At 46.0% G+C, this 27,557-nt stretch overlaps 1 protein-coding gene across 3 annotated transcripts in view; it reads right to left on the bottom strand.

Annotated features, from left to right (window-relative positions):
- Window positions 1–25,502, bottom strand: part of TSNAXIP1 (translin associated factor X interacting protein 1) — a 64,969-nt gene extending 39,467 nt beyond the window's left edge. For all 3 annotated transcript variants that reach the window (XM_073307226.2, XM_073307227.2, XM_073307228.1), the window contains exon 1: window positions 25,422–25,502. In XM_073307226.2, the coding sequence (XP_073163327.1) occupies window positions 25,422–25,444 (23 nt within the window). In that variant the 5' untranslated portion in view covers window positions 25,445–25,502. The remainder of the gene's footprint in view (window positions 1–25,421) is intronic.
- Window positions 25,503–27,557: the final 2,055 nt, after the last annotated feature.

The raw sequence follows: 27,557 nt of genomic DNA, 5'->3' as shown, positions 1-27,557 counted from the left end.
TGACCAAACACCCACTCATCTTTCAGAGTAGGCGTCCTGCTGCCTTTGATTGTAATGTGTAATTTTCTTTGGCAGCTTTCATTTTCTGTCTGCTTAATCACCTTTTGGATTCACTAGCCCAGATTTCTGGGTTGGATATGCAGAGGGTGTAACCAGAGCATGCCTTCCAAGACCAGCTGCTTATAAATGCAGATGGCTAGAGTTTATAAGGGGTACAAATATGGCTGCATTCACATCTTTTGGGGAAGTAGGGTTGCCACCTATTTGGCTCCATGATACAGCAGATATGGTTATTTCTGGATGTTCTGATGAAGTTGCATTGTCACTTTGTCACACACTGGCACAACACTGATCTGTCACTCAGGCTTGCAACTTGGGAGTCCTCTTCAACTCATACCTCTCTCTAGGTCCTTACATCCAGACTATGTCAAAATCATACAGATTCTTTCTGCATAACATCTCTAAGATACGGTCTTTCCTTTCTATCCATACAGCTAAAACTCTCATCTTGCATCTCAATTACTGCAGCCGCCTTTTCTCTGGTGTTGACAAATGCAACTATGCAATCCATTCAGAATGTTGTTGTAAAGGTCAATTTCCTAGCTTGTCACTATGTGTCACGCCCTCTTTGAATCCCTCCACTGGCCCCCCCTTCTCAACTGCATCAAACATAAGCTACTTATCTTAACTTTCAAAGCCCTTCGTGACCTACCCCCACTCTACCTATCATCTCTCTTTCACTACTGAGATGTTGACTTCCATTGATCACGATGCCAGCCTCCATTCTCTCACTCTTTAAATTTTCAAACAAGCACCTTTGTGCTTTCTCTCATAGAAGAATCATAGAATAACAGAGTTGGAAGGGACCTCTGGAGGCCATCTAGTCCAACCCCCTGCCCAGAGCAGGACCAATCCCAACTAAATCATCCCAGCCAGGGCTTTGTCAAGCCTGACCTTAAAAACTTCTAAGGAAGGGGATTCCACCACCTCCCTAGGTAACGCATTCCAGTGTTTCACCACCCTCCGAGTGAAAAAGTTTTTCCCAATATCCAACCTAAACCTTCCCCACTGCAACTTGAGACCATTACTCCTTGTCCTGTCATCTGCTATCACTGAGAATAGTCGAGATCCATCCTCTTTGGATCCACCTTTCAGGTATTTAAAAGCAGCTATCAAATCCCCCCTCATTCTTCTCTTCCGTAGACTAAACAATCCCAGTTCCCTCAGCCTCTCCTCATAACTCATGTGTTCCAGTCCCCTAATCATTTTTGTTGCCCTTCGCTGGACTCCCTCCAATTTCTCCACATCCTTCTTGTAGTGTGGGGCCCAAAATTGGACACAGTACTCCAGATGAGGCCTCACCAATGTCGAATAGAAGGGAACGATCACATCCCTCGATCTGCTGGCAACGCCCCTACTTATACACCCCAAAATGCCATTGGCCTTCTTGGCAACAAGGGCACACTGTTGACTCATATCCAGCTTCTCGTCCACTGTAACCCCTAGGTCCTTCTCTGCAGAACTGCTGCCTAGCCATTCGGTCCCTAGTCTGTAGCGGTGCATTGGTTTCTTCCGTCCTAAGTGCAGGACTCTGCACTTGTCCTTGTTGAACCTCATCAGATTTCTTTTGGCCCAATCCTCCAATTTGTCTAGGTCCCTCTGTATCCTATCCCTACCCTCCAGCGTATCTACCACTCCTCCCAGTTTAGTGTCATCCGCAAACTTGCTGAGAGTGCAATCCACACCATCCTCCAGATCATTTATGAAGATATTGAACAAAATCGGCCCCAGGACCGACCCTTGGGGCACTCTGCTAGATACCAGCTGCCAACTAGACATGGAGCCATTGATCATTACCCGTTGAGCCCGACAATCTAGCCAACTTTCTACCCACCTTGTAGTGCATCCATCCAGCCCATACTTCTTCAACTTGCTGACAAGAATACTGTGGGAGACCGTGTCAAAAGCTTTGCTAAAGTCGAGGAATAACGCGTCCACTGCTTTTCCTTCATCCACAGAACCAGTTATCTCATCATAGAAGGCAATTAGATTATGCTACCCCTCACATGCTACCCTTCACACTTGGGAGGAGCGCTGATGTGCATCTGCAAAGCTACCTCATTATCCTCCTTCAAAACCCCCTTTAAAACTCTCCTTTGGCATGATGCCAACAAAAAACTTGAAAATGGCCAGCCTGCTGGCTTGCTAAGATAACTGTCCATCATGCTCACTGTTTCCTTGTACTTTCCCATCAGTATCCATCTGTTGACCCTTGTCTTATACTAACAGGGTAAGCTTCTTGGGGCAAAGGCCATTTTTTGTACAGCGGCTAGCACAACGGTCCTTGACTAAGGCTCCTTGGCATGACAGTAATGCAAATAATTATGTTTAAAGGGAGTCAAACTTAGTGTGTTGTTCATAAATGTACAAGCAGCCTAAGACTCTTAACTGGGAATACTTTAGAAACCTAAAAGTCTAGTAAATAAATTGGTTCAGAAAATCTGTTCTCAAAGCTTTTGTAGGTGTCAAGAAGAAAAGAGGTCTCCGATATTTTGAAATCCTACATTACTGTTAAAGTGGTGAGGTACTGTTGGCAGATAAACACAGGCTGCAGCTATGTGCTACTGGAAACATTTCTGTATATCTCCAGTACATCACAGGCCGTAAAACATGAAATAACTTGCATCTTTAAGGATTTGTAGCAATCGGATAATGGAACTGCAATTTTAATGCATCTACTGCTTAATTTAATCAAAATGGATCCTAACCATCCAGAGACGAAAATCATATAATCACACCTGTAGCTAACCATGCACTAAGCACCCCCAATCCCCAGTGACTTCAATAGAAATTAAGTTAATTTAGCATTCTGGAGAACACGGTCAGATTTTTGCAGGGTTGGGCCTTCAGATTGATTGCCGCTATCAGCTAGCTCCCACAAGTGTCAGGAAGGCATTTTTCTCTCAGATGCACCACTGGACAATTGGCCAGGTGCATGCTGGGTTTTCTCTCTCTTCCTGACAGAAGCAGGATCTCAGACTAGATTGGCCATGGTTTGGTATGGAAAATTCCATGCTCCATACCTGGTGAAATGTAAACAAATTTTAAAGAAACCCACAAGTGAAAAGTTGTGTCCAGATCAGAGGTGGGCAAACTATGGCCCGTGGGCCCGTCCTGCCAGCCCTTGAGCTCCCGGCTGGGGAGGCTAGTCCCCGGCCCCTCCCTCGTTGTCCCCCTCCCCCACAGCCTCAGTGTACCGCCAGTGCGGGAGGGGGCTGCACTGCAGGGGCAAGGGAGAGCAGGAAGGTGTGGCGTTTAGATGCTCCTTGTAATGATTAGAAATGGGAGCATTGGCTGTTGGAAGTCTGAAAGGACAGGAAACAGGAAGCTGGGGGGGAAGTTGAGGAGGCGGAGTGAGAGCTACCGAGGGTGCAGCAGCAACTTGGTAAAGAGGTTTCCACTTTAAAAATAAAGTCCTGTTGAAGTTCGTTAGTACCTTGCCTGGTTGCCTCAACATTTTGGCGACGAGGATGGATCTTCTGTCTCTGAACCCACCTGCACCCTTTCTGCAAAGCCCAGGTGAGCCTCCAATTGCTTTTAATGCCTGGATCCATTTGTTAGAGACTTATCTGCTTGCAATCACTGCTACAGAGATTTCTGAAGTAAGAAAGCGTGCTCTGCTAATCCACTGCCTTGGAGCAGAAGGGCAGCGTATATTTTACACCTTTCTCTTTGCAGATAATAAATATGAGACTGCACTCACTGCATTAAAGAACTTTTTGTGCCAAAAGTGAATGTAGTAGCTAATTGCTACAGATTTCGCCAATGTGAGCAGAAAACAGGGGAGACTATAATGCAGTATATTGCTTCCCTGAGGAGTCTGATTGTAACTTGTGACTTTGGGAATGTGGCAGATGAGATGATTAGAGACCAGCTCATTGAGAAAACAACCATGCTTCATGTAAGAGAACGCTTGCTTCTACAACCACAGCTTACACTAGAAAAAGCAATAACCATTGCTACTCAGATTGAGTCAGTTACAGCTGAAGCCAAAATAATGAGCATGGATATAGGAGGCACAGTCCAGGCTGTGACTCCTTTGCAGAAAAGTTCACTATCGCTGCAGACAAATGATTACAAGAGGAAAACTAATGGAAAACCACAGAATCAGCAAATTCAAAATACAGTAAAAGCATACTTTCGCTGTGGATCCCCACATCACCTTGCAAGCTACACAGGATGTCTGGTAAAAGTAGCTCAGTGCAATCATTGCAAAGAGATTGGACATTTTGCTAAAGTATGTCGTAGCAGCCAGTTCAATCAACAGGTGCATGCAGTTACAATACCAGATGTTACTGTGCTGAGCGTGGACAAAATCACTACTGCACATATTCCAGAATAAAGTGCACTGTAAACATTTCTGCCATACCCTCAGGCAAATCACACTCTATTCAGCTAATGTTGGACACTGTCTCAGCAGTATCTATACTACCTGATTCCATCTATCTGCATTACTTTAAAGATGTGCCTCTTACTGAACCCAAACTTCACTTGGTGTGCTATTTGAAAAAACATATTCCAGTACATGGCTGCCTGCCAGCAATAGTTACTTTTGGTGATTGCTGTGTAACTGCAGAGTTCTACATTGTCCACCACGGCACTCCTATCCTTGGCAGAGATTTATTGGCTGCTTTAAATCTCAGGGTAGTTAATGGATTAATTGATCTCCCTCAGCAACGCACTCTTGCGGTACACACACAAGTTTCAGCTAGGACCCAACACCAGGTTGAGGAGAAACTCGGCTGTGCTTATGGGCTTCTGCATAAAGTTAAAATGTGGAATAATGTGATGCCTGTACAACAGACGTTACGGCGCTTACCATTTTCAGTCAGGGAAGCTGATTCAGAGGAACTTAGAAAACTTGTTCAAAAGGACATTATTGAGAAGATTGACTCCTCTGAATGGGTTTCACCTATAGTAGTGACGCAGAAGAAGGGTGGAGGCAGTCGCCTTTGTGTGGACTTACGGGAGCCAAATAAAGCTATTGTGATTGACAGCCATCCTCTTCCTCACATAGAAGAAGTATTTGCAGAACTCCGTAGAGCAAAGATGTTTTCTACTCTTGATTTGCAGACCGCATACTACCAGGTTATGTTGCATGAAGATAGCAGAGACCTCACAGCATTTATTACATGAGGGACTATTTCGTTTTAAAGGTGTTCCATATGGTCTCGCATCTGCCCCAAGTGCTTTCCAAAAAATGTCATTGATTCTGAAGAATCAACATGGAATTCAGTGCTATCTGGATGATATTATCGTGTTTGGAAATACTTTTGAGGAGCATGACAATAACCTGCAGTCTGTACTAAACTGCATCAGCAAAGCAGGCCTCAAGCTCAATAGGTCCAAATGCAAATTTAGACAAACTGAACTCTCCTTTCTGGGGCATATAATTTCACAGGCTGGACTAAAACCTGATCCAGATCATATCCTGGCAATTTCAAATGCTCCTCCTCCAACAGATTTGCAAACCTTACATTCCTTCTTGGGTCTTACCCCCGGTATGCAAAATTCATTCCCAATTATGCTTCTGTCATTGAACCATTACGAGAATTACTATGGAGAAGTTCAACCTTAGTGTGGACAATGGATGCACAAGCTAGTTTCGAAACGGTGAAAGACTTGATTGTACATAGTTCAGTACTTGCACTATTCAGTCCTGCATTGCCCACAATTGTAACTACTGATGCTTCTGATTATGGACTTGGGGCTGTCCTCACACAACTTCATGAGGACAACACAGAGAGGACTGTTGCATTCGTTTCGAGGACACTAAGTAGTGCCAAGAGGAAATATTCTACAGTCGAAAAAGAAGCACTTGCTTGTGTCTGGGCTACTGAAAAATTGAGAACTTACCTGTGGGGCTGCACATTCAAGTTGAGCACAGACCACAGCCCTTTGACGATGTTGCTCACCGTGAAAGGACAGGGAAGAGCAGGATATTGTATTGCTAGATGGTCTGCAAGACTACTCCTTTTCAATTAGGAACTCATAGAATCATAGAATATCAGGGTTGGAAGGGACCCCAGAAGGTCATCTAGTCCAACCCCCTGCTCAAAGCAGGACCAATTCCCAGTTAAATCATCAACTAGCATAAATCATCAACTAGCATATAAGCCTGGAAACCAAAATGTGGTAGCTGATTGCCTTCACCAGATGGTCCACCGGAGGATGAGGATGTAGTAGTTGTGCATATTACAAGCACTCTTACTGCAGTTACAAAAGAACAATTTCAGGCTGCTTGTTCAGCGTGTCCAATTCAACAAAAACGACGGGAATTTCTGACAAAGAGACGGCCCAATAACCCTAAAAACCTTGACCCAGTTTTGCTGCCTTATTTTAGAGTTCGGGATTAACTTTCTTTGCTTGATGGTTGTGTGCTATGAGGTACACACCAGCTACTTGTGCCAGAAGAGTTACAGTCAAAACTCATACACCTGGCGCACAATACTCATCAAGGAATTGTCAGAACCTAACAATGACTGTGGGAGCTGTATTGGTGGCCAGGGATGGACTCTCAAACTGAAGCACTCATAAAATCCTGTGTCACTTGCCAAATGCATGATAAGACAGCAGAGACAGGTACCCCTCCATTACAGCCTGATCCTCTTCCTGAATCTCCATGGGAAAAAGTGGTGATTGACACTGATACTGCTCCAAGTGACTGCCGTTATGCCATCACTTTAATAGACTATTTCAGTAAATGGCCTGAGGTAGGGTTTACATTACAAATCTCTTCTGCTACAGTAATTAAATTCCTCTCTCCAGTTTTTAGCAGGGAAGGTTACACCAAAGAACTGGTTTCAGATAATGGTAGTCAATTTACTTCCCTGGAGTTTGCAAAAAGAAAAGGAGTACTATTGGCACCTTAGAGACTAACCAATTTATTTGTTTAGTCTCTAAGGTGCCACTAGTACTCCTTTTCTTTTTGCGAATACAGACTAACACGGCTGCTACTCTGTTCCCTGGAGTTTGAAACTTTTCTAGCAGAGAGGAACATTTTACACAGAAGGTCATCCCTATATTACCCTCAAGCCAATGGGGAAATCGCACAATTTAACAGAAGTTTGAAAGAGTTTGCAAACGGCTAAACTGGAAGGACGATTGTGGATAACCTTTGCTACTGATTTCTTGCAAGCATACTGGGCTACGACATGCCACAATGCAAAGATCACCCGCAGAATTACTGCATGGGAAACAGATGAATACTAAACATTGCTGGATTGTTAAAGGCACGACCTGATGCCCCAACTGAGGATGATGTGAGGAAAAACAGTTGAACAGAACCAAGCAAAGTATAAGGCTTTCACAGAGAAGCGGCAGGGTGCTAAGGAACGAAAGTTTGAGTATGGTTCCTTCGTTAGAATTCGAAAACCTGGAATTTTATGCCAAGGGGACCATAAATTCACAAAAAGAAAAGGAGTACTTGTGGCACCTTAGAGACTAACAAATTTATTTGAGCATAAGCTTTCGTGAGCTACAGCTCACTTCATCGGATGCATTCAGCTCCTCTTAAAATCATAGAGACCTTACACCTATCGACTTTCTGATGGGCGGGTATGGAATGCTTCTTATCTTGCACCTACCAACACCCAGACTGCATTGGATGACTTCACAGTAGTATCAATACAACAAGACACTGCACTGGAATCAGGGCTTGAGAGACAGCCTGTCAGACCCAGACAACCACCTGTCTGGACTAGAGACTTATGTAGTATCTACAGTGTTTTTTCAGTGTAATATTTCTGCCAACAGTGTAGTGTCTTGTTTCATATTTGTTCCTGTGGTTAGAACAACAATGTTTATTTTAATTGGGAGAGCTTCTTAAGAGAGGAGGGAATGTGGTGTTTAGATGCTGCTTGTAATTATTAGAACTGGGAGCACTGGCTGTTGGGAGTCTGAAAGGACAGTAAACCGGAACAGGGGGTGGAGTTGAGGAGGCAGAGTGAGAGCTACCGAGGGTGCAGCAGCAACTTGGTAAAGAGGTTTCCACTTTAAAAATAAAGTCCTGTTGAAGTTTGTTAGTACCTTGCCTGGTTGTTACAACAGAAGGGAGGCTCACCTGCAGCCTCAGGGAAAAGGCGGGCGGCGCGGGTGGCAGGAGTGCGGCGAACATGGGTGGGCGACTCAGGAGGAGCATCGGGCAGCCAGCCAGAGAGAAGCGGCGCTTTAAAGGGGAAACTGCTGCTTCCCTCCGATTGCCCCTGCTCCTCCTGAGTCCTCCGCCCATGTTTGCAGGGCCACATTCTGAAAGGGGCTTTAGAGGAGGGCCTGTCAGGGGGCGGGGGTGTGGATAGGGGGCGGGGCAGTCAGGGAGCAGGGGGTTTGGATTGGGGGTGTGGTTAGGGGCAGGGGGTCCCAGGAGGAGGTGGTCAGGGGACAAGGAGAATGGGGGGGTTGGATGGGTTGGAGGTTCTGAGTGGGGCAGTCAATGGGTGGGAAGTGGGATAGGGTGAATAGGGTTAGGGTTTTGGGAGGCACAGCCTTCCCTACCCAGCCCTCCATACAGTTTTGGAACCCTGATGTGGCCCTCAGGCCAAAAAATTTGCTCACCCCTGCTCTAGATCCTCTTCACAAGTGATAACAATTGTATCCTGGACTACAGTGCAGAAGGTTAGATCCAAAAGGTAGAATCTGCTCGGTATAATGTCAGCACAGTAATGTTTAGCAAAACTGGAGTTACAAGAAATGCTAGTTGATTTGACACAGGATGCTTCTCAGCCACTGTCAGACAGAGATCCTGTAGAGGCAAGAGGTCAATACCCACAATTTTCACTTAATGAAGGCTGCTTTTACTACATGTAAAAATCCAGTTTTCTCATATCATCCACTAAGGCTGAAGTTCTGTAAATTTATATTAGTAAACAACCACACATTTATTTAGGATGTAAATAAAACTAAATACCAAAGAAAATGCACGTAAACAAAAAGAGCAGGTCAGCATAAGAGTTACATAAATCAATACAGGGCATTTTCAAAATTGGTCACAAATCTAGCATTTCTTATTGCAAGCAAAAATAAGTCACTTCTAGGGTGCATGTAAGATACTCCACATGTAACTTAATATAAATATTTTGTAAATACAAGTAGATAAGACTATATGGTGGAAGAAAGAAGCAAATATCTAAACTCAAAAATTTCTGTTATGTTAAAATGTAAATGCTCTAGCAAAAATATAGGTTTCAAGTTATAAACTGTTATGAGTTCTATAGTTTGGAACTTACTGTCTTGTGTGCATTTAAAACTTACTTCCTAATATTGCATTAAACATTTTTTTACATTTAATTTATACTTCATCTTTCTTCGGCATCACTTAGAAGCCTTTGATATTGATCCCCTGGATATCTTGACAGGTAGCTAATGGACAGCTGCTTGAATCACTTATGGTCTCTTGCTTCAGGTCTGGTTTCATCTTGCTTTTGTAATCTGGTTGGGTTTTGCCTTCTTTTGATTGGGGTGGCCTAGATCCAGGATTGCTTCTTAAATCTACCATGCTAAGCAAAATTGGCTTCTTAGGTCACTCTACAAACCCTGTCATCTCCACTGGGTGCTATTATAATCTCCCTGAATTCAGCAGAACTCTGTCCCTGAAATATCTGATAACTAACTTTCAATGAACTGTTAGAATAAGATTTCTAGGTAATTGTAGTGAAGCCATAAAGGCTGTTGTTGAGGAACATATGATGCATTGATTGATGGGTCAGGAGCTCTTTGTATTCTCGCCCTTTACCCTTACTTCCTAATCTTAAAGACTGTTTCTGTTTATAGTTGTTATCTAAGGCTGTTTATAACAAGTCTTCTCACTCTCCATGATAGTGGTGTTACTGGATGATAATTGCAATTACTTGCATCCTGGGTCTCTCAACCACTCTTGACAGATTTTTCATGAGTTTACTAATAAGTATCTGCAAAATCCTGGTATAATTAGAGTTGGCTGATATCCCTCTAATTATCTTGTTGCAATGAAGAATGAAAACAGGGAGGCAAATGGCCTTGGTTCTCATACTCAGGGGATGTTTTTGAGGGTTTTTTTCTAGGATCATTTACCAAAATACTGATTAAAACTTGCAGATGTTTCCTATCTGTTTCACTCTCAATCACTGTGTTTTTCAGGAAATTTAGAAAATATTAATACTCATGTTTTTTCAAGCCCAGGGTAATGATTCCTACACTAGCTTTATAAACCTACTTGCAGCTATAAATGTACAGTAAATTAAAGCAATCAAATAGTGCATAAATAGCTCATGAGTCAATCAACTCCTTCTCCTGTGACCCTGGAGCTTAATTCAAAGCTTATTACCTTGTTTGTGTAGTATAATCCCTGGAATAAAAAGTGGAAAATCAGGTCATTTTATGACTGCAAAATCTTTGCTGTAACGCAAGTAGAAGTCATTTGCCAGGATTGCAAGTTTTATGGAATCATAAGATGGATCATGGAAGCCATTTAAAAACCCATGAAACCTAAGATAGCCTCTTCAGTCTAATTCCCTTCCTAATTATAGTTAAATATGAAAAACTATTTTAAAGCAACATTAAGGAATTTACTTACATCAACAAAAGCCAAGATTAAAAGGCCATCACAGGTGACGACTACACTCATAAGAACATAAAAATGGCCCTACTGGGTCAGTCCAAGGGTCCATCTAGCCCAGTATCCGGTCTTCCGACAGTGGCCAGTGCCAGGTGCCCCAGAGGGAATGAACAGATCAGGTAAGCATCAAGAGATCCATCCCTTGTCGCCCATTCCCAGCTTCTGGCAAACAGAAGCTAGGGACACCATTCCTGCCCATCCTGGTTAATAGCCATTGATGGACCTATCCTCCATTAATTTATCTAGTTCTTTTTTGAACCCTGTTCTGGTCTTGGCCTTCACAACATCCTCCTCACTTAGCCTTAGGAAACTGCACTGACAATGTTCTTATCTGTGGGATTAAGGGGAGGTTCCAGCAATGAGGAGGTTAAATGAGTCGAAAAGCATTCCACTCCTGACCCAACCACCTTCAAGAAACCCTTTTAATTCCCAAAACATCTCACCCCATTGGTCCACGTCCCAAACTGCACAGATTAGCTAGCATCCACTCTTTATCATCTTATTATTTATTTGCATTGTGGTGATGTTTAGAATAGTGGTTCTCAAGTGATGGCCCACGGGTTGCTTGTGGTCCAATCAGCACACAGATGTGGCCCATGTGACATCCTCAGGGCCATACAAGTAGTGTATATATATTGTGTGGCTGCAGCCCACATAACACACACATATGCAGCCCACAATGGTAAAGAGTTGAGAACCACTGGTCTAGAGGCTCCAATCAGTGGTCAAAGCCCCTTTGTACTAGACACTGTACAAACATATAACAAAGGGATGAACCCTGCCCTGAAAGGCTTTTAATCTAAGTATAAAAAAGCCAGGTGGTCAAATGACCAAAGCCATCTACTCAGAACTGGCCAATTTTCCAAGGGTTATCACATCCTGCTTTTCCTATGTATTGAAGCACCCCTGATGCAAACATTAAGCACTGCTCTGAAACCCTGCCAACACCTACAACAAGAAAGGGGAGTTAAGTCCCAAGTTGCATTCTTAACCATTCCACTAAAAATGGGGCCACAACATTATTTATTAAAGGAAAAACCTAGCAGCAGCAGCACAGCACAGACTGAGGGCTTGTCTACACTACTGCTTAAGTCGATGTAAGTTATGTTGCTTGGGGGTGTGAAAAAAACATCCCTCTGAGAGACGTAACTTACATCGACTTAAAGCGGCACCTACACTGAGCTATGTCAGCAAAAGAAGCAGAGTAATTACGTCAACGTAATGCATCTTCACCAGACACGCTACATCAGCGCTGCAGAACCAATTTAGCGCGGTAATGAAGACAAGTCCTGAGACCTTACACTAACAAATCAGAGCAAAGCCTTGGTCATACATACTATGTAAAAGGTCACACCCACATTGCAGAATAAAGAATAGAAAGGATCTCTTTGGTAGTGTCTCTAAAGTGAACCCTTATCTTTAACGTAGAACTTGTGTCTTGAAATGGTAATATTCAAAAATATTCACCATCAAAGCACTCAGCATACCATCATCATATTGGACATTGGGGTACTCTAGATTAGATGGATTATAGATTTATTCCAAAATGGCATTTCCTTCATCCATTGATTCATGTGAAATCAATGGAATTTCAGGGTGAAGGAACAACCCTGTAGGAACTTTAAAACATTTAAAAATATTTTGTTTATGCAGGCCACTGCAAGTAACCTCCTAGGACTGTCCCCATAGGCATTCAACAGAGCGTAGAGGGTGCCCACCCAAATGTTTCCTAAAGCAAAGTACTAAACAGAATGGAAAAGAATAACGCATGCTATGCAATTACTGAACTAAGAGTGGTAGGTCCCTGTGATACCTGTTATGAAAATTATTGGCACATCCATGGATAGATCTGAAGAGGCTAAGTGAAGAAGTAAAATGGGAAAGGTATATTCTCTCCACTGTAGGGACTATAATCTCCAAATTAGCTTGTGCAACAATATGTTCGCTAGTGTTGATGTCTGGGTAATGGAACAGAATCCAAGCTGAAAACTTTTATGATACAGTTCAGAAGGTATCATTTTTGTAACCTCTTGTTTGGCATCACAAGCATCCCGGCAATTTTCCACAGGAAAATTGGAGATTCTCCAAGCTTGGGAGGGAATGGAAGTTCATATGGATGACATTTTAGTTGATAGGGGAGTCAGAGAAAGAGCATCATAAACCAATAGCAGAATATGCACCAGGGAAGTCCCGAGTAGTAGATGACAGTGGGGTAAGCCCAGCTCATCTGTTTATCGGTCAAGAGATCATAACAAAATTGCCAACCTTCATCCCAAGTGGCTCTACTTAAAGGATCTGAGGTAGAGATGCCAAATGTAAAATCTCAGGCTTTATCCTTTAAACATTAGAATGCAACTAACACTTACCCAAGCTTAAACAAGGAGACCCAGTCCAAATAAAACTAAATTGGGAAAGATATTGGACAACTCCAGTTGTTAATGCATGAAGCTGCACCCCAAGATCCTGCATGGTTCAGGCTAATAGAGGTACAAAGAATCTTGAAGAATGACTGGCAGGTAACCAACACAACTGATTCCAACCACAGATGCATGTTTCCCTTATAGCAATAGCACTCACAGCTGGAGTGAATGGGTGAATTCAGTAAATCTACTGAACCAGAACCTACATCTTTGGGATTTGATAATCCAGATCAATCAGCTGGACAAAACCATTCTCAATCACAAAACTGTGAAGCTAGTGACTCAGCTGGGTAATTTGTTGTTAAAGATTATTTCTTGTTACAGGTTGTTTATACAAAAAACCCAGGATGGATAAAAATCAATGATTTTTTTTTAATCTGACTTTTTTTATTTAAATCAAATTTTTTTGATAAGTTTTTTCCCTCAAAAAGCATTTTATCTAAAGATAGTTTTAATTAAGATACATTATTGCTCAAAGATATATCATCATGGAGTAGGGATTATAAATTCTAATTATATAGTATGAGACAATATATTCCTGTAATGTTTAAAAAAAGTTTTGTAAATGAGTTCCAATAGTTAGTGGATTAGGGACCCAATCTTATAGGGTTCCACAGGCTTCTGTATAGATTATTTAGGCTAATCTTTCTGTCTACCCAATGGGACTCAGTGCTCAGTCTAGAACAGTGGTTCTCAAAGCCGGTCTGCTGCTTGTTCAGGGAAAGCCCCTGGCGGGCCGGACCGATTTGTTTACCTGCCGCATCGGCAGGTTTGGCCGATTGCAGCTCCCACTGGCCGCGGTTCACTGCTCCAGGCCAATGGGGGCTGTGGAAAGGGCGGCCAGCACGTCCCTTGGCCCATGCCGTTTCCCACAGCCCCCATTGGTCTGGAGCGGCGAACCGCAGCCAGTGGGAGCAGTGATTAGCCGAACCTGCGGAGGCGGCAGGTAAACAAATGGGTCCAGCCTGCCAGGGGCTTTCCCTGAACAAGTGGCCAGACCAGCTTTGAGAACCACTGGTCTAGAATACACCATCAGAGATGCTTAGTTTTGCAGTTCTCAAACTGTGGATTTGTGTCTCCAGAGGTAGCAAGATGCTTGTTAACAGCAAAAATGTTTTTAAAAAAATAATATATAAAGGTGAGAAATAACTGACCTCAACTCTATTGTCCCTCTGCAAATTTGTGTACACAGAGTCTATCCCTTACCTCTCTCTAAAACTGTGAAGTTTCAAAAAGTTCAATGAATAGAAGATTGTTGGGAGCAGAACATTGGACAAGGAGAAGTCTGGAGATAAATGTGAGACGCGAGGGACATATGCTTGTTTTGTTAAAATATTATATGTTTGCTGTTGAAGAAAAAAATCCAGAATACTTAACATTTAAACAATTTAAATGTCTGTCTGGTGATGTTCTCATCCCAATACAGCATGGCAAGAAAATCCTCCAAATATTAATGATAGTTCACCTCTCAATGACTTCATAAACATCTGCCTCAATTGCCTTTGGTAAATGAAATAACCAAACAATCATTCATTTTCTGATATAGCTGTAAAACTAATCTGAAAAGTTTTCAAAATAAATATTGTTTAAAAATGTATAGTGTGTACCTTCTAAAAATGAAACCTACATCTATCTCTGAGTTGTGAAGAATATGTATTAAGGTTATATTAACCAACAAGAATGCACTCTTATGTAGAAAACCACGATTAAATAGAGTCTTCCTGACTAGTGATTTAAACCAAATCCACCCTGAAAAAACCTCAAACAAACAAAAAACCAAACCTATTTTATTTATTTTAATAAAGTTCCTTGTTCAGTATTAGAAGAAAGCAACTCTTTCTGAGATTCTTTACTAATGTCATATAACAGTACATGCCAAAAATGTGAATAGAATATGGTAGGGCAACATCCTCAGGGTTCTAAGTACCTAGATTGTTCTTAACTGACCACTTTGTTTCAAAATGAAATTAAGAGAGCAGAGATCACTGTTCATGAAACAAAATCAAAATGCTTCCTCTATTTACAGCCACATTTAACTATTAAAACAATTGCAAGAACTAGGCTGACAATAAGGCTTATTCCAAACTAGGAAGCAAACAAAAAAAAGCCATGCTCAGGGAAAGCAAAATCAATGCTTACCACATGGAAAAGACTGGTAGAGAGAAAAATGCTATCTTTAGACTTTGTAAAGGGAATAAATTATAAACAATTGAAATGTTAAATGAAAATATTAAAGAGTGTACTTTTTATTGTAAATGTGTATAATTGTGGCTAACACAATGTTATACATTGACAGAACAAAACCTATCATCTACGGCATAAGACTGGGATATTCTGAAGTATTGCAATAGGAATATATCTGCATACCAACTGTCCTTCATTAGGAGCCTATGGCCAGGATGATCTGTGATAATATCAGATCTCGACCTTCCAAGGTGGTGTTAATATTAAATTTACTCCTGGGGGAATTCTGTACCACTGTGCACATGCAGAATTCATGTCCCCCTGCAGATTTTTTTCACCACAGAATACAGATTCTGTTGGAGAGGTGATACAGTTACACCTTTAGCCCACCAAGGACTGCTGTGGCACCAGAAGAGAGGGCAGCCGGCAGCTGTGTTCCTCACAGCTGGGCCAAGTGAGGAGTCATGGGAGAGACAGAGTGGGGCACATGGGTTGCTGGAGGGTATGTCACAGACTGGGGTTCAGAATGGCTAGTGGGGGACAGAATGGGGTGCAGGCTCAGGAGCTAGTGGCATGACAGCATTGAGCCAGGGGCTAAACGGGGGTGTGTGTTGCAGGGCCACATGGGGTTGGGGGAGGCGGGTGCAGGGAAAATGTGCTGACTGAATGGAAGAGGCTAGAGGTCAGCCAGGGTCTGCATGGGGGAAGCTCCCCAACTCCCAAAGAATCCTTCCCCCCACTGAAAAAAATCCATTCCATATTTCTCCCACTCACACCCAACAACCCTCCAGATTCACCCCCAGGCTCCTTCCCTCTCCCTCAGCTCCTCTGTTACCCCTTACCCCCCCAAGCCTTTGCACTGCCTCTGGGAGGTTCGAGAAATATGTTTCGGTATTGTAGTTTGAACAAATTATTACTCAAAGTTCTGGACTAATATGCCTTGTAAGGAATCTCTGTCAACAAACGTATCCTGAGTCTTTTTTGTGTGTGTCTCTGTATTGTTACAGACATTCTTGTTGACAGGTATTTTGAAATAAATTATGCAAATAACCAAAGCTAATGTGATTATCTTGTGTTACACTGACAACTAAAATATGCAGAATTTTAAAATACGGTGCACACAGTTTGTAATGTTTGAGCGCAGACTTCCCCTAGGAGTATCCATCCAGCGGTGACCATCGTGCTGTAGGGCTGGAGCGGCTCTCAGGTGGAGGAGGCACAGAGGCAGCTCCTTCAAGTGCCAACAGCAATTTCTGCAAGCCCTGCCTTACTCCCAGGCAGAGGAACCTGACCCATCGTGTCCTGCCCACGCAGCACACCCGTCACTGCACCCAGCTCATCCTACTTGTATGGAGCCCGCAGAAGCCGCTGCGTAAATAACCCCCTGAGCAGTGGTTTCTCCAGGAATTGAAATTAGGGGGGTGTTTGAATTTACAGGGGTGTGTGTGTCAGGGCTAATGAGGAGTGAGACTGTGAGGGTGAAGGTGCGCTGTATGGCACTATAGTAAAAACTGAAAAAATGTTTCATGACCATTTTATTAGATTTAACTCGTGTTTTAAAATCATCACACAAATTAAAGTTGGCTACTCAAGCCTCCTATGAAGCACTACGTCTACATCCTTCTTGGTTTCTTGTTATAATTTTGCACAACTCAGTTAATGAACTTCTTGAATGCAATGTGTTCATCTTTGGTGGCTTCTCGTGTGTCCGGTACTTCCATTCTTTCAATTGATATGCTCATTAGTTCATTCACATGATCAGAACGAAGACTACTTCTTTCAGAACACAAAATTATATTCAATGATGAAAAAGAACGCTCAATTGTAGCTGTTGTGACTGGGAGTAGCAAGAGATGAATTCCTACTTCTTTCATCCCAGAAAACAGCACAAAGATCAGGTCGAGTCATTAGCGATGATAAAAAAAGAAGTTGAAGTCAAATCTTCATTCATTCGTCGTATGATATTCCACTCTGTGTTCAAATTCTCTATTCTGTCCTGAGCACATGGCAGCCCCATTGCTGGTAGTGCCTCACTCCAGTCACCTGCCTGTGTTTTATAGGACAGGCATCTGTAAAATCTACGTAGAGGTTGAGTAGAATCTAGAAGTCGCTGTTGTAGATTTTTAAGAATCAAGTCTGTGTACTTTTTCAGTTGTCTTAAACACTTCTTGTCCTCTTCACTTAAGGATTCAATATAAATGCCTTCATTAGTCAACTTCTGGACTGAAGTCTTTGCTTCTTCCAGTACTTTTCCAGCATGCGATGAAGTGAGCTGTAGCTCACGAAAGCTCATGCTCAAATAAATTGGTTAGTCTCTAAGGTGCCACAAGTACTTCTTTTCTTTTTACTTTTTCAATGGATAGCTCTCTGATTGATCCAAATGTAGCTTCTATTGCTGGACAAAGATCTACTACTGTTGTAGCAGATGTCTGGATGGCATTGTTTAATGACCCAAGCGGTTTCAACAGTAGACTTATGAGAGAGAGAATGGCAATAGTCTTCTCTGAACGTAATAGCAAAAGTAATCCACCAGCCTCACTACTTAGATCCATCCCATCTTGGTAGATACTTTCCAAAGCCAGTAATAACGGCTGGAGTAATTTTAAGACAACAGCCAAGGATCGCTCATGAGAAAGCCAGAGGGTTTTCCCAGGTTGGACTAATATGAACTTCAGTCCCAGTGTATCTTCTATATTTTCCAAGATATTTAGTCTTTTTGGACTCTTGCTGAAAAAAGAATATAATGAAGACATGAAATTTATAGCTTTTTAAATGTCTTTTGAAGATTCTGCAGCTCATACTAGTGCTAGTTGGAGTAGATGGCCTCTGCAGTGTGTATAGGAGAGATTAGGATTACACTTTTCTCTGAGCAAAGCTCGTACTCCACCATGTCTTCCAGTGAAGTGTGCAGCTCCATCAAATGCACAAGCAGTCATCTGTTTGGGGTCCAATTGACAAGCATTTAACTCTTCTAAGATGTGGGTTGTTACAGATGCAGCCAATGTGTCTTCTATAACTTGAACATCTAGAAATGCCTTTACTGGCCTACCACTGACATCAAGATAACGTACTGTGACAAAGTTCCTCCTCTACCTTGGTGGGTCTTACGCTTATTGGCGGATTTGCTCACCTTGGAGCTTCATAGCAGCCCTCAGTTTGGCCATTTTTGTAAACCCACAGTCCAGGTTAACTGCTCCTGTGCCTGACCAGGAGTTGGGAGGTTTGGGGGGAACCCGGGCCCGCCCTCTACTCTGGGTTCCAGCCCAGGGCCCTGTGGAATGCAGCCGTCTAGAGTGCCTTCTGGAACAGCTGTGCGACAGCTACAACTCCCTGGGCTACTTCCCCATGGCCTCCTCCCAACCCCTTCTTTATCCTCACCATAGGACCTTCCTCCTAGTGTCTGATAATGCTTGTACTCCTCAGTCCTCCAACAGTATACGTTCTCACTCTCAGCTCCTAGCGCCTCTTGCTCCCAGCTCCCTTTTTTTTTTTTCCGGAGCACCATGATTTATTGTCCTTGTGCACATACCTTCCCCAGCTGAGTCACCTCACAAGGAATCGTTTTTTTCCCCTTTCAGCAGAAGCCCCGGTTTTGGCCTCTGGTTTACAGCAGACTAAAGCATTACCAATGCCACACAGTCACCAGCCCACGCATGGATTTGCTCAGGCACAGCAGGTGAAGGCTGCGGTGAGAACAGGGGACGGTCCTTTCAACAGAGGCAAGAGCTGGGGCTGGCAGGTACAAGTGACACAATTAAAAAGAAAAATCGATAACCATTCCTGGAAGCACAACACACAACATCCATATCCATGTTACAATCCCCAGTACGGTCCTGATTGGGTGCTGGGCTGCACAGAGGCACTGTCCGTGCCAAGATCACTTTGGTTTGCGCCATCTCACCAGACCAGAAGCATGGGCTGGAGAGGCAGTGTGCAGAGCTGGCAGGAGGGGACACCAGGCCCCAAGGCAGAGCAGAGCAGGGACTCTGGCAGGAGTCTGCCTTTTCTGCCCAGAGCAGCTCCCAGAATAGTGCGTGGCTTTGACACGCACAAAAGCGCACCCACAGGAGGTCAAGGGCTGCGGTCTGCTATGCTGCATTGTCCAGCTAGAGCAGACCCCTACCCACACCCAGGAGAGCCTTGCTGTCCAAAGCAAATCAAGGGTCCTCCACTGTTGCGTGAGAGGTTGTTTTGCTGAAAAAGGTTTTTTACATCCAGCTGGTTTACAAGGGAAGAGGAGATGTCAACGGATTCTGATTCTCCACCCACTCAGTGTAAAGTCTCACTCATGAGCTACACTGGTGCTCAGCGAGAAGAGGGGAAAGGGGCCTGATCCTGCCCTCTGGGGGCCTAATTCTGGTCACTAACTCATATAAGTCAGGAGTAACTCCAGTGAAACCAAGGGAGCCGCACTATAGCGGAGAGGAGAATCAAGCCCCGAACCTGTGCAGAGAGTACAAGTGCGCATGCCTCAGTCGGGTTTCTTTACTACTCACAGCTGCAGAGAATCCCAACACAGGAGCGTTTCCCCGCAGGGCTGATCAGACACAGGCAGTGCAGGATGGTGGAGAATCAAACCTGGCCCATCCCTTTAAACCAGCTGCTATCTACAGGTGAGAGTAGCTCTTGATATGCATCAAATGAAACACCCCAACACGTAGTATACATATTAAAAACCACACACATCCGACCGGGCTCGTTACAGCACTAGAGAGCTGGAAACGGAGCCATTTAAATTGCGCCATGATATAAAACTCCCCCTGCCCTGCCCCCACGCCAGATACCCCTGGCAGACCCAGGTGGCCCAAGCTGTGATGTTCAGCTCTGACCACCCAGCCACGCTTGCGAGCAGCAGGATTGCTAAGGCCCTGGCTTGGATTCCACAATCACCAACACACATCTGTATAAATGACACACTAGTATATTAAGAAAAGGCCCCCACACTGCAGAGAAAGCCAGACCTTTGTGTTACTGTCTCACTGATAACTGTACCAAAGCTTAAACAATAGCGATCTGGCTTCAGAAGGCTGTTTGCTCAATGCCAATCTACACGGCGGCACTAAACAATGGGCTAGTTACTCCCACTCAGGACTGGCTCCCTGGACAGCTTCTCCACTGAGCTTCTGTCAGAATTAACAGATCGCTCTCCCTAGTCCAAAACCAAACCAAGCAGCCAGCAGGGGAGGGGGGCGCTGAGTCCTGCTTGGACACGTCTTTGAGCTTTTCACACAGATATTTCACTCCTTTGCCAAGGCTAGGTAAGTGCTAATGCATGCATTTGGTGGGATCTACACCCCCGATATGCCACTGGATTGTATCCAGGGCTGACCCTGCGATGTTTTAAAGCGCTCTGTGGCGAGTAGCGAGTGGAAGTAGGGTTAGGCACCAGCCAAAGCAGGTTGTTGCAGTCTGTGGTAATTGACCCCAGGTTCTTCCCCTGCCTCCCTGGTTTGTGAAATGCAATTTACAAGTTATATGCTCCAGGCAGCTGCTGGACATTCAGGTCCTGATTCAGCAAAGCACTTCAGCCTCTGCTGAAGCTTTAGGCTCCTGTTGAAGTGTTTACTGAGCTGGGGAATGAGACCAATTCAGATGCTCAACGGCAAGGTCAGAGCCGCTGAAATGCTAAGACCGAAAGGGAACTGTTTTGTCACAAAAATCCTGCTCCAAATTCACCCCAGGGGGAAGCCAGAGTCACCCAGGGACAGGCTGTTTGTGTTTAAATGAGCTTCCAGGGAGCGCAGCTACTGCTGGGAGATAACGCCACGCCCAAGGCAGGGCTAGGCAGACTGGTCTCACACCATAAGCGTGGTGATATCTGGCAGCTGCAGCAGGTCCTGGAGTCTCCCTGCCAAGCTAAGAGACCAGTGAGTCAGAGAAATGAGGGCAGGATGTGGCCCGAAGGGGCTGAGATGAAGGACCCATCTCCACTATTCAAGAGCGATCTTGTTCCCCCAGCACCAATAAAAGCACAATTCCATTTTATGAGAACAGGACTTTCACCATCGCCCCGAACCTGGCTGGATTCTGAATCCAGAACATGGCTTGTGGGGCAGAAGAGACACAATCAAGATCCCATCTACACTACAAGAGGGAACAGTGCCGCAACAACAGCTGATATGCATTTGACAGTGTCAATGGGCCCTCGGAGGGAATCCTGCAGGGATGACGCTTCCTCACCTCCCACCAACCACCCAGCTCCTTACAAGCGCACCACAAACTGAAGTGAGCTCCTTTTTAAAACCAGGTGCCCTGATTAGCTCGCCTTAATTGATTCTAGCAGCTTCTTGATTGGCTGCAGGTGTTCTAATCAGCCTGTCCGTCTTAATTGTCTCCAGAAGGTTCCTGATTGTTCTGAAACCTTCCCTGTTACCTTATCCAGGGAAAAGGGACCTACTTAACCTGCTTTCTATTACTCTATTCTATTACTCTCTTGTAGCCATCTGGCCCGACCCTGTCACAGTACACAATAACTTAATACTTGATGCCCATTTGCATCGGTGCATTCATCAGCCATGTATACAATTTTTTTGAATGTGGGGAGAGAGTTCTTCACTTTTTCAACTGTTGAATCTTCCACTGTTGCACCACATGTGTCTAGCCAGTCAGTTGAGTTTCCTTCAGAAATACAGTGAGTATTTTCTGGTCTTGTTCGGAACCAATGTTCAACTACAAGATGAACAAGTGACCATGCACTTCACATTGACCTCCAGTTTGTAGTGTGTGGTATCTCTTGCTTAAATAAAAAGTATAATACCACGGCCATGTTTGTTCACATGAACTGTGTTGTGTCTCCAGCATTCTTAACAGCCTCATTAAGTACTTGTAAAATTGGCTTTGAAAGTGGGCTTATAAGGCTTTCTGCATGTTGATGCAGTCCAGAGGCCTGGTGTTTTGCTGCCTTTTCACATAGTTTGTCATCATTGGCTTTGCTGATCGGTCTGACAAACCAAGCTTCTCCACTTTTACCAGTTATAGCATTGGAAAGCTTTCCTTCTTTGTAAGTTTTTCTGCAAGAAGTGCACCAGTAGCCATCTTTTGTAACTTCAATAAATGGGAACACTTTGACCGACAAACATCAGGAACTGCCTTTAGGTTTTAAAGACACTTTCTTCAGTAGGTAGCTGTATTTGTGCTTTGGGCTGGTTGGATGTAGATACACCACCAAGATGACATGTTGATATATTCAAGGTGAAGAACACATCAAGAACCAAGGTTAGTTTTTGAGGCCTTTGAGTGGAAAAATTATTGTATTTTTTTGTCTTTTCATTTTCACTTTGACCTACAACATATAAAAGAGATATGAATAAAGTAAATGTTTTGTTAGGATAATGCAAATTTAACACAAGGATAATGCAAAATACACCAAAACACATAACAGGTCTAGATTTCTAAAAAAATATAAATTAAAAAAAATGTATTTAATTTAAATTGACATTTGAAATGTAAGCCATCATGGGATAAGAGGGAAGTCCTCTCATGGATCAGGAACTGGTTAAAAGATGGGAAACAAAGGGTAGGAATAAATTATCAGTTTTCAGAATGGAGAAAGATAAATAGTGGTATCCCTGAGGGGTCCATACTGGGACCATTACTGTTCAACATATTCATAAATGATCTGGAAAAATGGGTAAACAATGAGGTGGAAAAGTTTGCAGATGATACAAAACTATTCAAGATAGTTAAGTCCAAAGCAGACTGCGAAGAGTTACAAAGGGATCTCACAAAACTGGGTGACTGGACAACAAAATGGCAGATGAAATTCAATGTTGATAAATGCAAAGTATTGGACGTTGGAAAACATAATCTCAACTATACATACAAAATGATGGGGTCTAAATTAGCTGTTAACACTCAAGAAAGAGATGTTGGAGTCATTGTGGATGGTTCTCTGAAAATATCCATTCAATGTGCAGCGGCAGTCAACAAAGCAAACAGAATGTTGGGAATCATTAAGAAAGGGATAGATAATAAGACAGAAAATATCATATTGCCTCTCTATAAATCCATGGTACGTACACACCTTGAATACTGTGTGCAGATCTGGTCACCCCATCCCAAAAAAGATATATTGGAATTGGAAAGGGTACAGAGATGGGCAACTAAAATGATTAGGGGTATGAAACAGGAGGAGAGATTAAAATGACTGGGAATTTTCATCTTAGAAAAGAGACGACTAAGGGGGGATATGATAGAGGTCTATAAAATCTTGACTGGTGTGAAGAAAGTGAATAAGAAATGTTATTTAATCCTTCACATAACACAAGAACTAGCAGTCTCCCAATGAAATTAATAGGCAGCAGGTTTTAAAAAACAAAAGGAAGTACTTCTTCACACAACATAAAGTCAACCTGCGAAACTCTTTGCCAGGGGATGCTGTGAAGATCAAAATTATAACAGGATTAAAAAAAGAACTCAATAAATTCCTGGAGCATAGGTCCATCAGTGACTATTAGCCAGGATGGGGAGGGATGCAACACCATGCTCTGAGTGTCCCTCGCCTGTCTGCCAGAAGCTGGGAATGGGCAACAGGGCTTGGATCACTTGATTACCTGTTCTGTTCATTCCCTCTGAAGCATCTGGCCTTGACCACTGTCAGAAGACAGGATACTGGGCTATATGGACCATTGGTCTGACCCAGTATGACCATTCCTATATAATAATAAAAACGTTTAGTACAGAAACTCACCAACATAATGACCTCTCAAGATAGCAATGATGTGAGATAACAACCCTGGCAAATAATGTATTCTAAAAATCTTGGCCTACTAGGAAACATATGTATATAAGTTTCCATTCCCAGTCATAAATCTAGCATTCTGGAGCAAAGTCACTAAAATATAGTCCCACAAACAAATGTTTATTTAACGTGCCCCTCACTTTTCCCTCCACCGCACCCCACTCACCGGTGTTGTCCTTGGTCAGTGGAGACTCAGAGTTCAGAGGTGCTTTCACGTGAGTTCACCTCCCAGGTGGGGGGTAAGAAGGCACCTTGCTCATTCCTGCAGCTGCTCACTGTTCGCTCTGTCCACTGTTGTTCGTTGTGCCATGTTCACTCCACTGCTCTGTTGCCAATGGCCCTGTGCAGTCACCTTCTGCTGCCACCTGCCACTGTGACCTCTGTGAGTCGGTCTCTTGCGGTTCCGCCGGCTCTCAGTGATTTCAGCTGAGATCTCAGTGGGGGAACCTCACTGCTAGTGCAGACTGGGCCGTCTCTTCCACAGAAACACTGTCCCCACAGCAGGACTAAGCACTTAGACCTGATTATCAGTGACTTCAGCTGTAGTGGTCACTTAACAGAACAAAAGATTCTCTATGGAGCCTAATCAGCTCTGTCTTTAAACAGTGGAGAGGGGCAGGTCAAATGGTACTTGTGACTCAGGCAGACCCTCAAGCAAAACACTTGTCCCCACCCTCTCTCTTGATGCCCTCAATCAGCACAGGCCAAGGACAGTTCTACTGCCCTTTACTCATACAATAAGAATAACAACATTTCATTACTCCCCCCCCCCACGCATTCAAGTGATTTGTAACCCAACCCCAGCCAAAATCTATTACTTGGGCAAGGCAGCTCTGTTTGCTGGATACCTAGGTAGATTAGCTGTGAATGTAAATACAACCTGGTCCTGAAGCCTTTCCCCCCAGCCCCCAGCTCATCACTAGCTGTCGGGGGGGGGGAGGAGGGGGGGGCTCATTTAGACTTTGCTTCCAAATCATAATTTGAAATTATTAGGTTGGCCAACATCGGGGACATGAATGCACTGACACGGTCATAAAAACAACAGCTGTAGAAGGAAGCTAGTCCATGCTCACACTTCTCAAATTATTCTACTTTTTCAGATACACGTCTTTTATCAGACACTGCATCTGCTTTTAAAGTGAGTATTAATGTTTCAGTGTCAAGTCACGTTTCCAAACAGTCGCTACATTGGCATGTAACTAGTTCGCGGGGCGGGGGCGGGGGCGGGGGGGGTAGGGAAATCACTGCCCCCGAGTAACTGCGGCTCCGCAAGCTGAGCGGCCCTTCTCCGGCCCGCGCAGCCCCGGGGCTCCGTCCCGCCGGCCAGGCTCGAGCCGCGGGGCGCGGTCCTCCGGCCGACAGGGGCCGGCCCATGGCACGGGCTCCCCGCGGCGCGGACCCCGGCTCCCACCGCCCACGACCTTACCCGAGCGAAGGGGCCAGGGCCATGGCCGGGCGCAGGTTGTTGATACGGTCACCATGGAGACAAGCCCGGCCCCGCCGCCCAGGACCCCGCCTCTGCCATAGCTGGCCGGCGGCCGCCTGACAAACAGCCGCGCGCCAGTCCGAGCGCGTGGGGTCGGGGCAGGGCTCAGCTTGCGGGGCGGGGGGAGGTAGGGACGGCTGGGCCGGCTTGAGGTGTCCCCGCCGAGGTGACCTAGCCCGCCAGCGTGCGTCCGGGGCAAGGCGACGAGTAGCGCTGAGCCGGCTACCTGCGGGGGGGGGTACCCTGGGGAAGGCGGAGGGCAGGCCGCAGGGGGGTACCCTGGGGGAGGCAGGCTGTAGGAGAGTACTTGGGGAAACCGGGGGGGGGATGCAGGCCGCAGGGGGGTAGCCTGGGGGAGGCAGGCTGTAGGAGAGTACTTGGGGAACCCGGGGGGGGGGGGATGCAGGCCGCAGGGGGGTACCCTGGGGGAGGCAGGCTGTAGGAGAGTACTTGGGGAAACCGGGGGGGGGATGCAGGCCGCAGGGGGGTACCCTGGGGGAGGCAGGCTGTAGGAGAGTACTTGGGGAAACCGGGGGGGGGATGCAGGCCGCAGGGGGGTAGCCTGGGGGAGGCAGGCTGTAGGAGAGTACTTGGGGAACCTGGGGGGGGAATGCAGGCCGCAGGGGGGTACCCTGGGGGAGGCAGGCTGTAGGAGAGTACTTGGGGAAACCGGGGGGGGGATGCAGGCCGCAGGGGGGTAGCCTGGGGGAGGCAGGCTGTAGGAGAGTACTTGGGGAACCCGGGGGGGGGGGATGCAGGCCGCAGGGGGGTACCCTGGGGGAGGCAGGCTGTAGGAGAGTACTTGGGGAACCCGGGGGGGGGGGATGCAGGCCGCAGGGGGGTAGCCTGGGGGAGGCAGGCTGTAGGAGAGTACTTGGGGAACCCGGGGGGGGGGGATGCAGGCCGCAGGGGGGTAGCCTGGGGGAGGCAGGCTGTAGGAGAGTACTTGGGGAAACCGGGGGGGGGATGCAGGCCGCAGGGGGGTACCCTGGGGGAGGCAGGCTGTAGGAGAGTACTTGGGGAACCCGGGGGGGGGGGATGCAGGCCGCAGGGGGGTAGCCTGGGGGAGGCAGGCTGTAGGAGAGTACTTGGGGAAACCGGGGGGGGGGGATGCAGGCCGCAGGGGGGTAGCCTGGGGGAGGCAGGCTGTAGGAGAGTACTTGGGGAACCCGGGGGGGGGGGGGGGATGCAGGCCGCAGGGGGGTAGCCTGGGGGAGGAAGGCTATAGGAGAGTACTTGGGGAAACCGGGGGGGGGGGATGCAGGCCGCAGGGGGGTAGCCTGGGGAGGCAGGCTGTAGGAGAGTACTTGGGGAAACCGGGGGGGGGGGGGATGCAGGCCGCAGGGGGGTAGCCTGGGGGAGGCAGGCTATACGAGAGTACTTGGGGAAACCGGGGGCGGGGGATGCAGGCCGCAGGGGGGTAGCCTGGGGGAGGAAGGCTGTAGGAGAGTACTTGGGGAACCCGGAGGGGGGAATGCAGGCCGCAGGGGGTACCCTGGGGGAGGCGGAGGGCAGGCCGCAGGGGGGTACCCTGGGGGAGGCAGGCTATAGGAGAGTACTTGGGGAAACCGGGGGGGGGGGAATGCAGGCCGCAGGGGGGTACCCTGGGGGAGGCAGGCTATAGGAGAGTACTTGGGGAACCCGGGGGGGGGGAATGCAGGCCGCAGGGGGGTACCCTGGGGGAGGCAGGCTATAGGAGAGTACTTGGGGAACCTGGGGGGGGAATGCAGGCCGCAGGGGGGTACCCTGGGGGAGGCAGGCTATAGGAGAGTACTTGGGGAACCTGGGGGGGATGCAGGCCGAAGGGGGTACCCTGGGGGAGGCGGAGGGCAGGCCGCAGGGGGGTACCCTGGGAGAGACGGGGGGTGGGGTGGATGCAGGACGGGTGCCTTAGGGAAGGTGCGGGGGGAAGGGTGCAGGGCGGGTACCTAGGCAAGGCGGGGAGGAGGACGCAAGGGCGACCCTAGGGAAGGCAGGGGGCAGGCGAAAGGGGAGAGCGCAGGGGGTAGTTACCCTGCGGGACCAGGGCTGGTGTGTGCAGCAGGGGTTTAGCCCTGGGAGAGGGCGTTTCCCAGG

Source organism: Lepidochelys kempii, chromosome 12, assembly GCF_965140285.1.
Source record: "Lepidochelys kempii isolate rLepKem1 chromosome 12, rLepKem1.hap1, whole genome shotgun sequence".
In the NCBI taxonomy this organism is placed as follows: Eukaryota; Metazoa; Chordata; order Testudines; family Cheloniidae; genus Lepidochelys; species Lepidochelys kempii.
The sequence above is the reverse complement of the archived record's forward strand: the minus strand, read 5'-3'. Positions and strand labels throughout refer to the sequence as shown.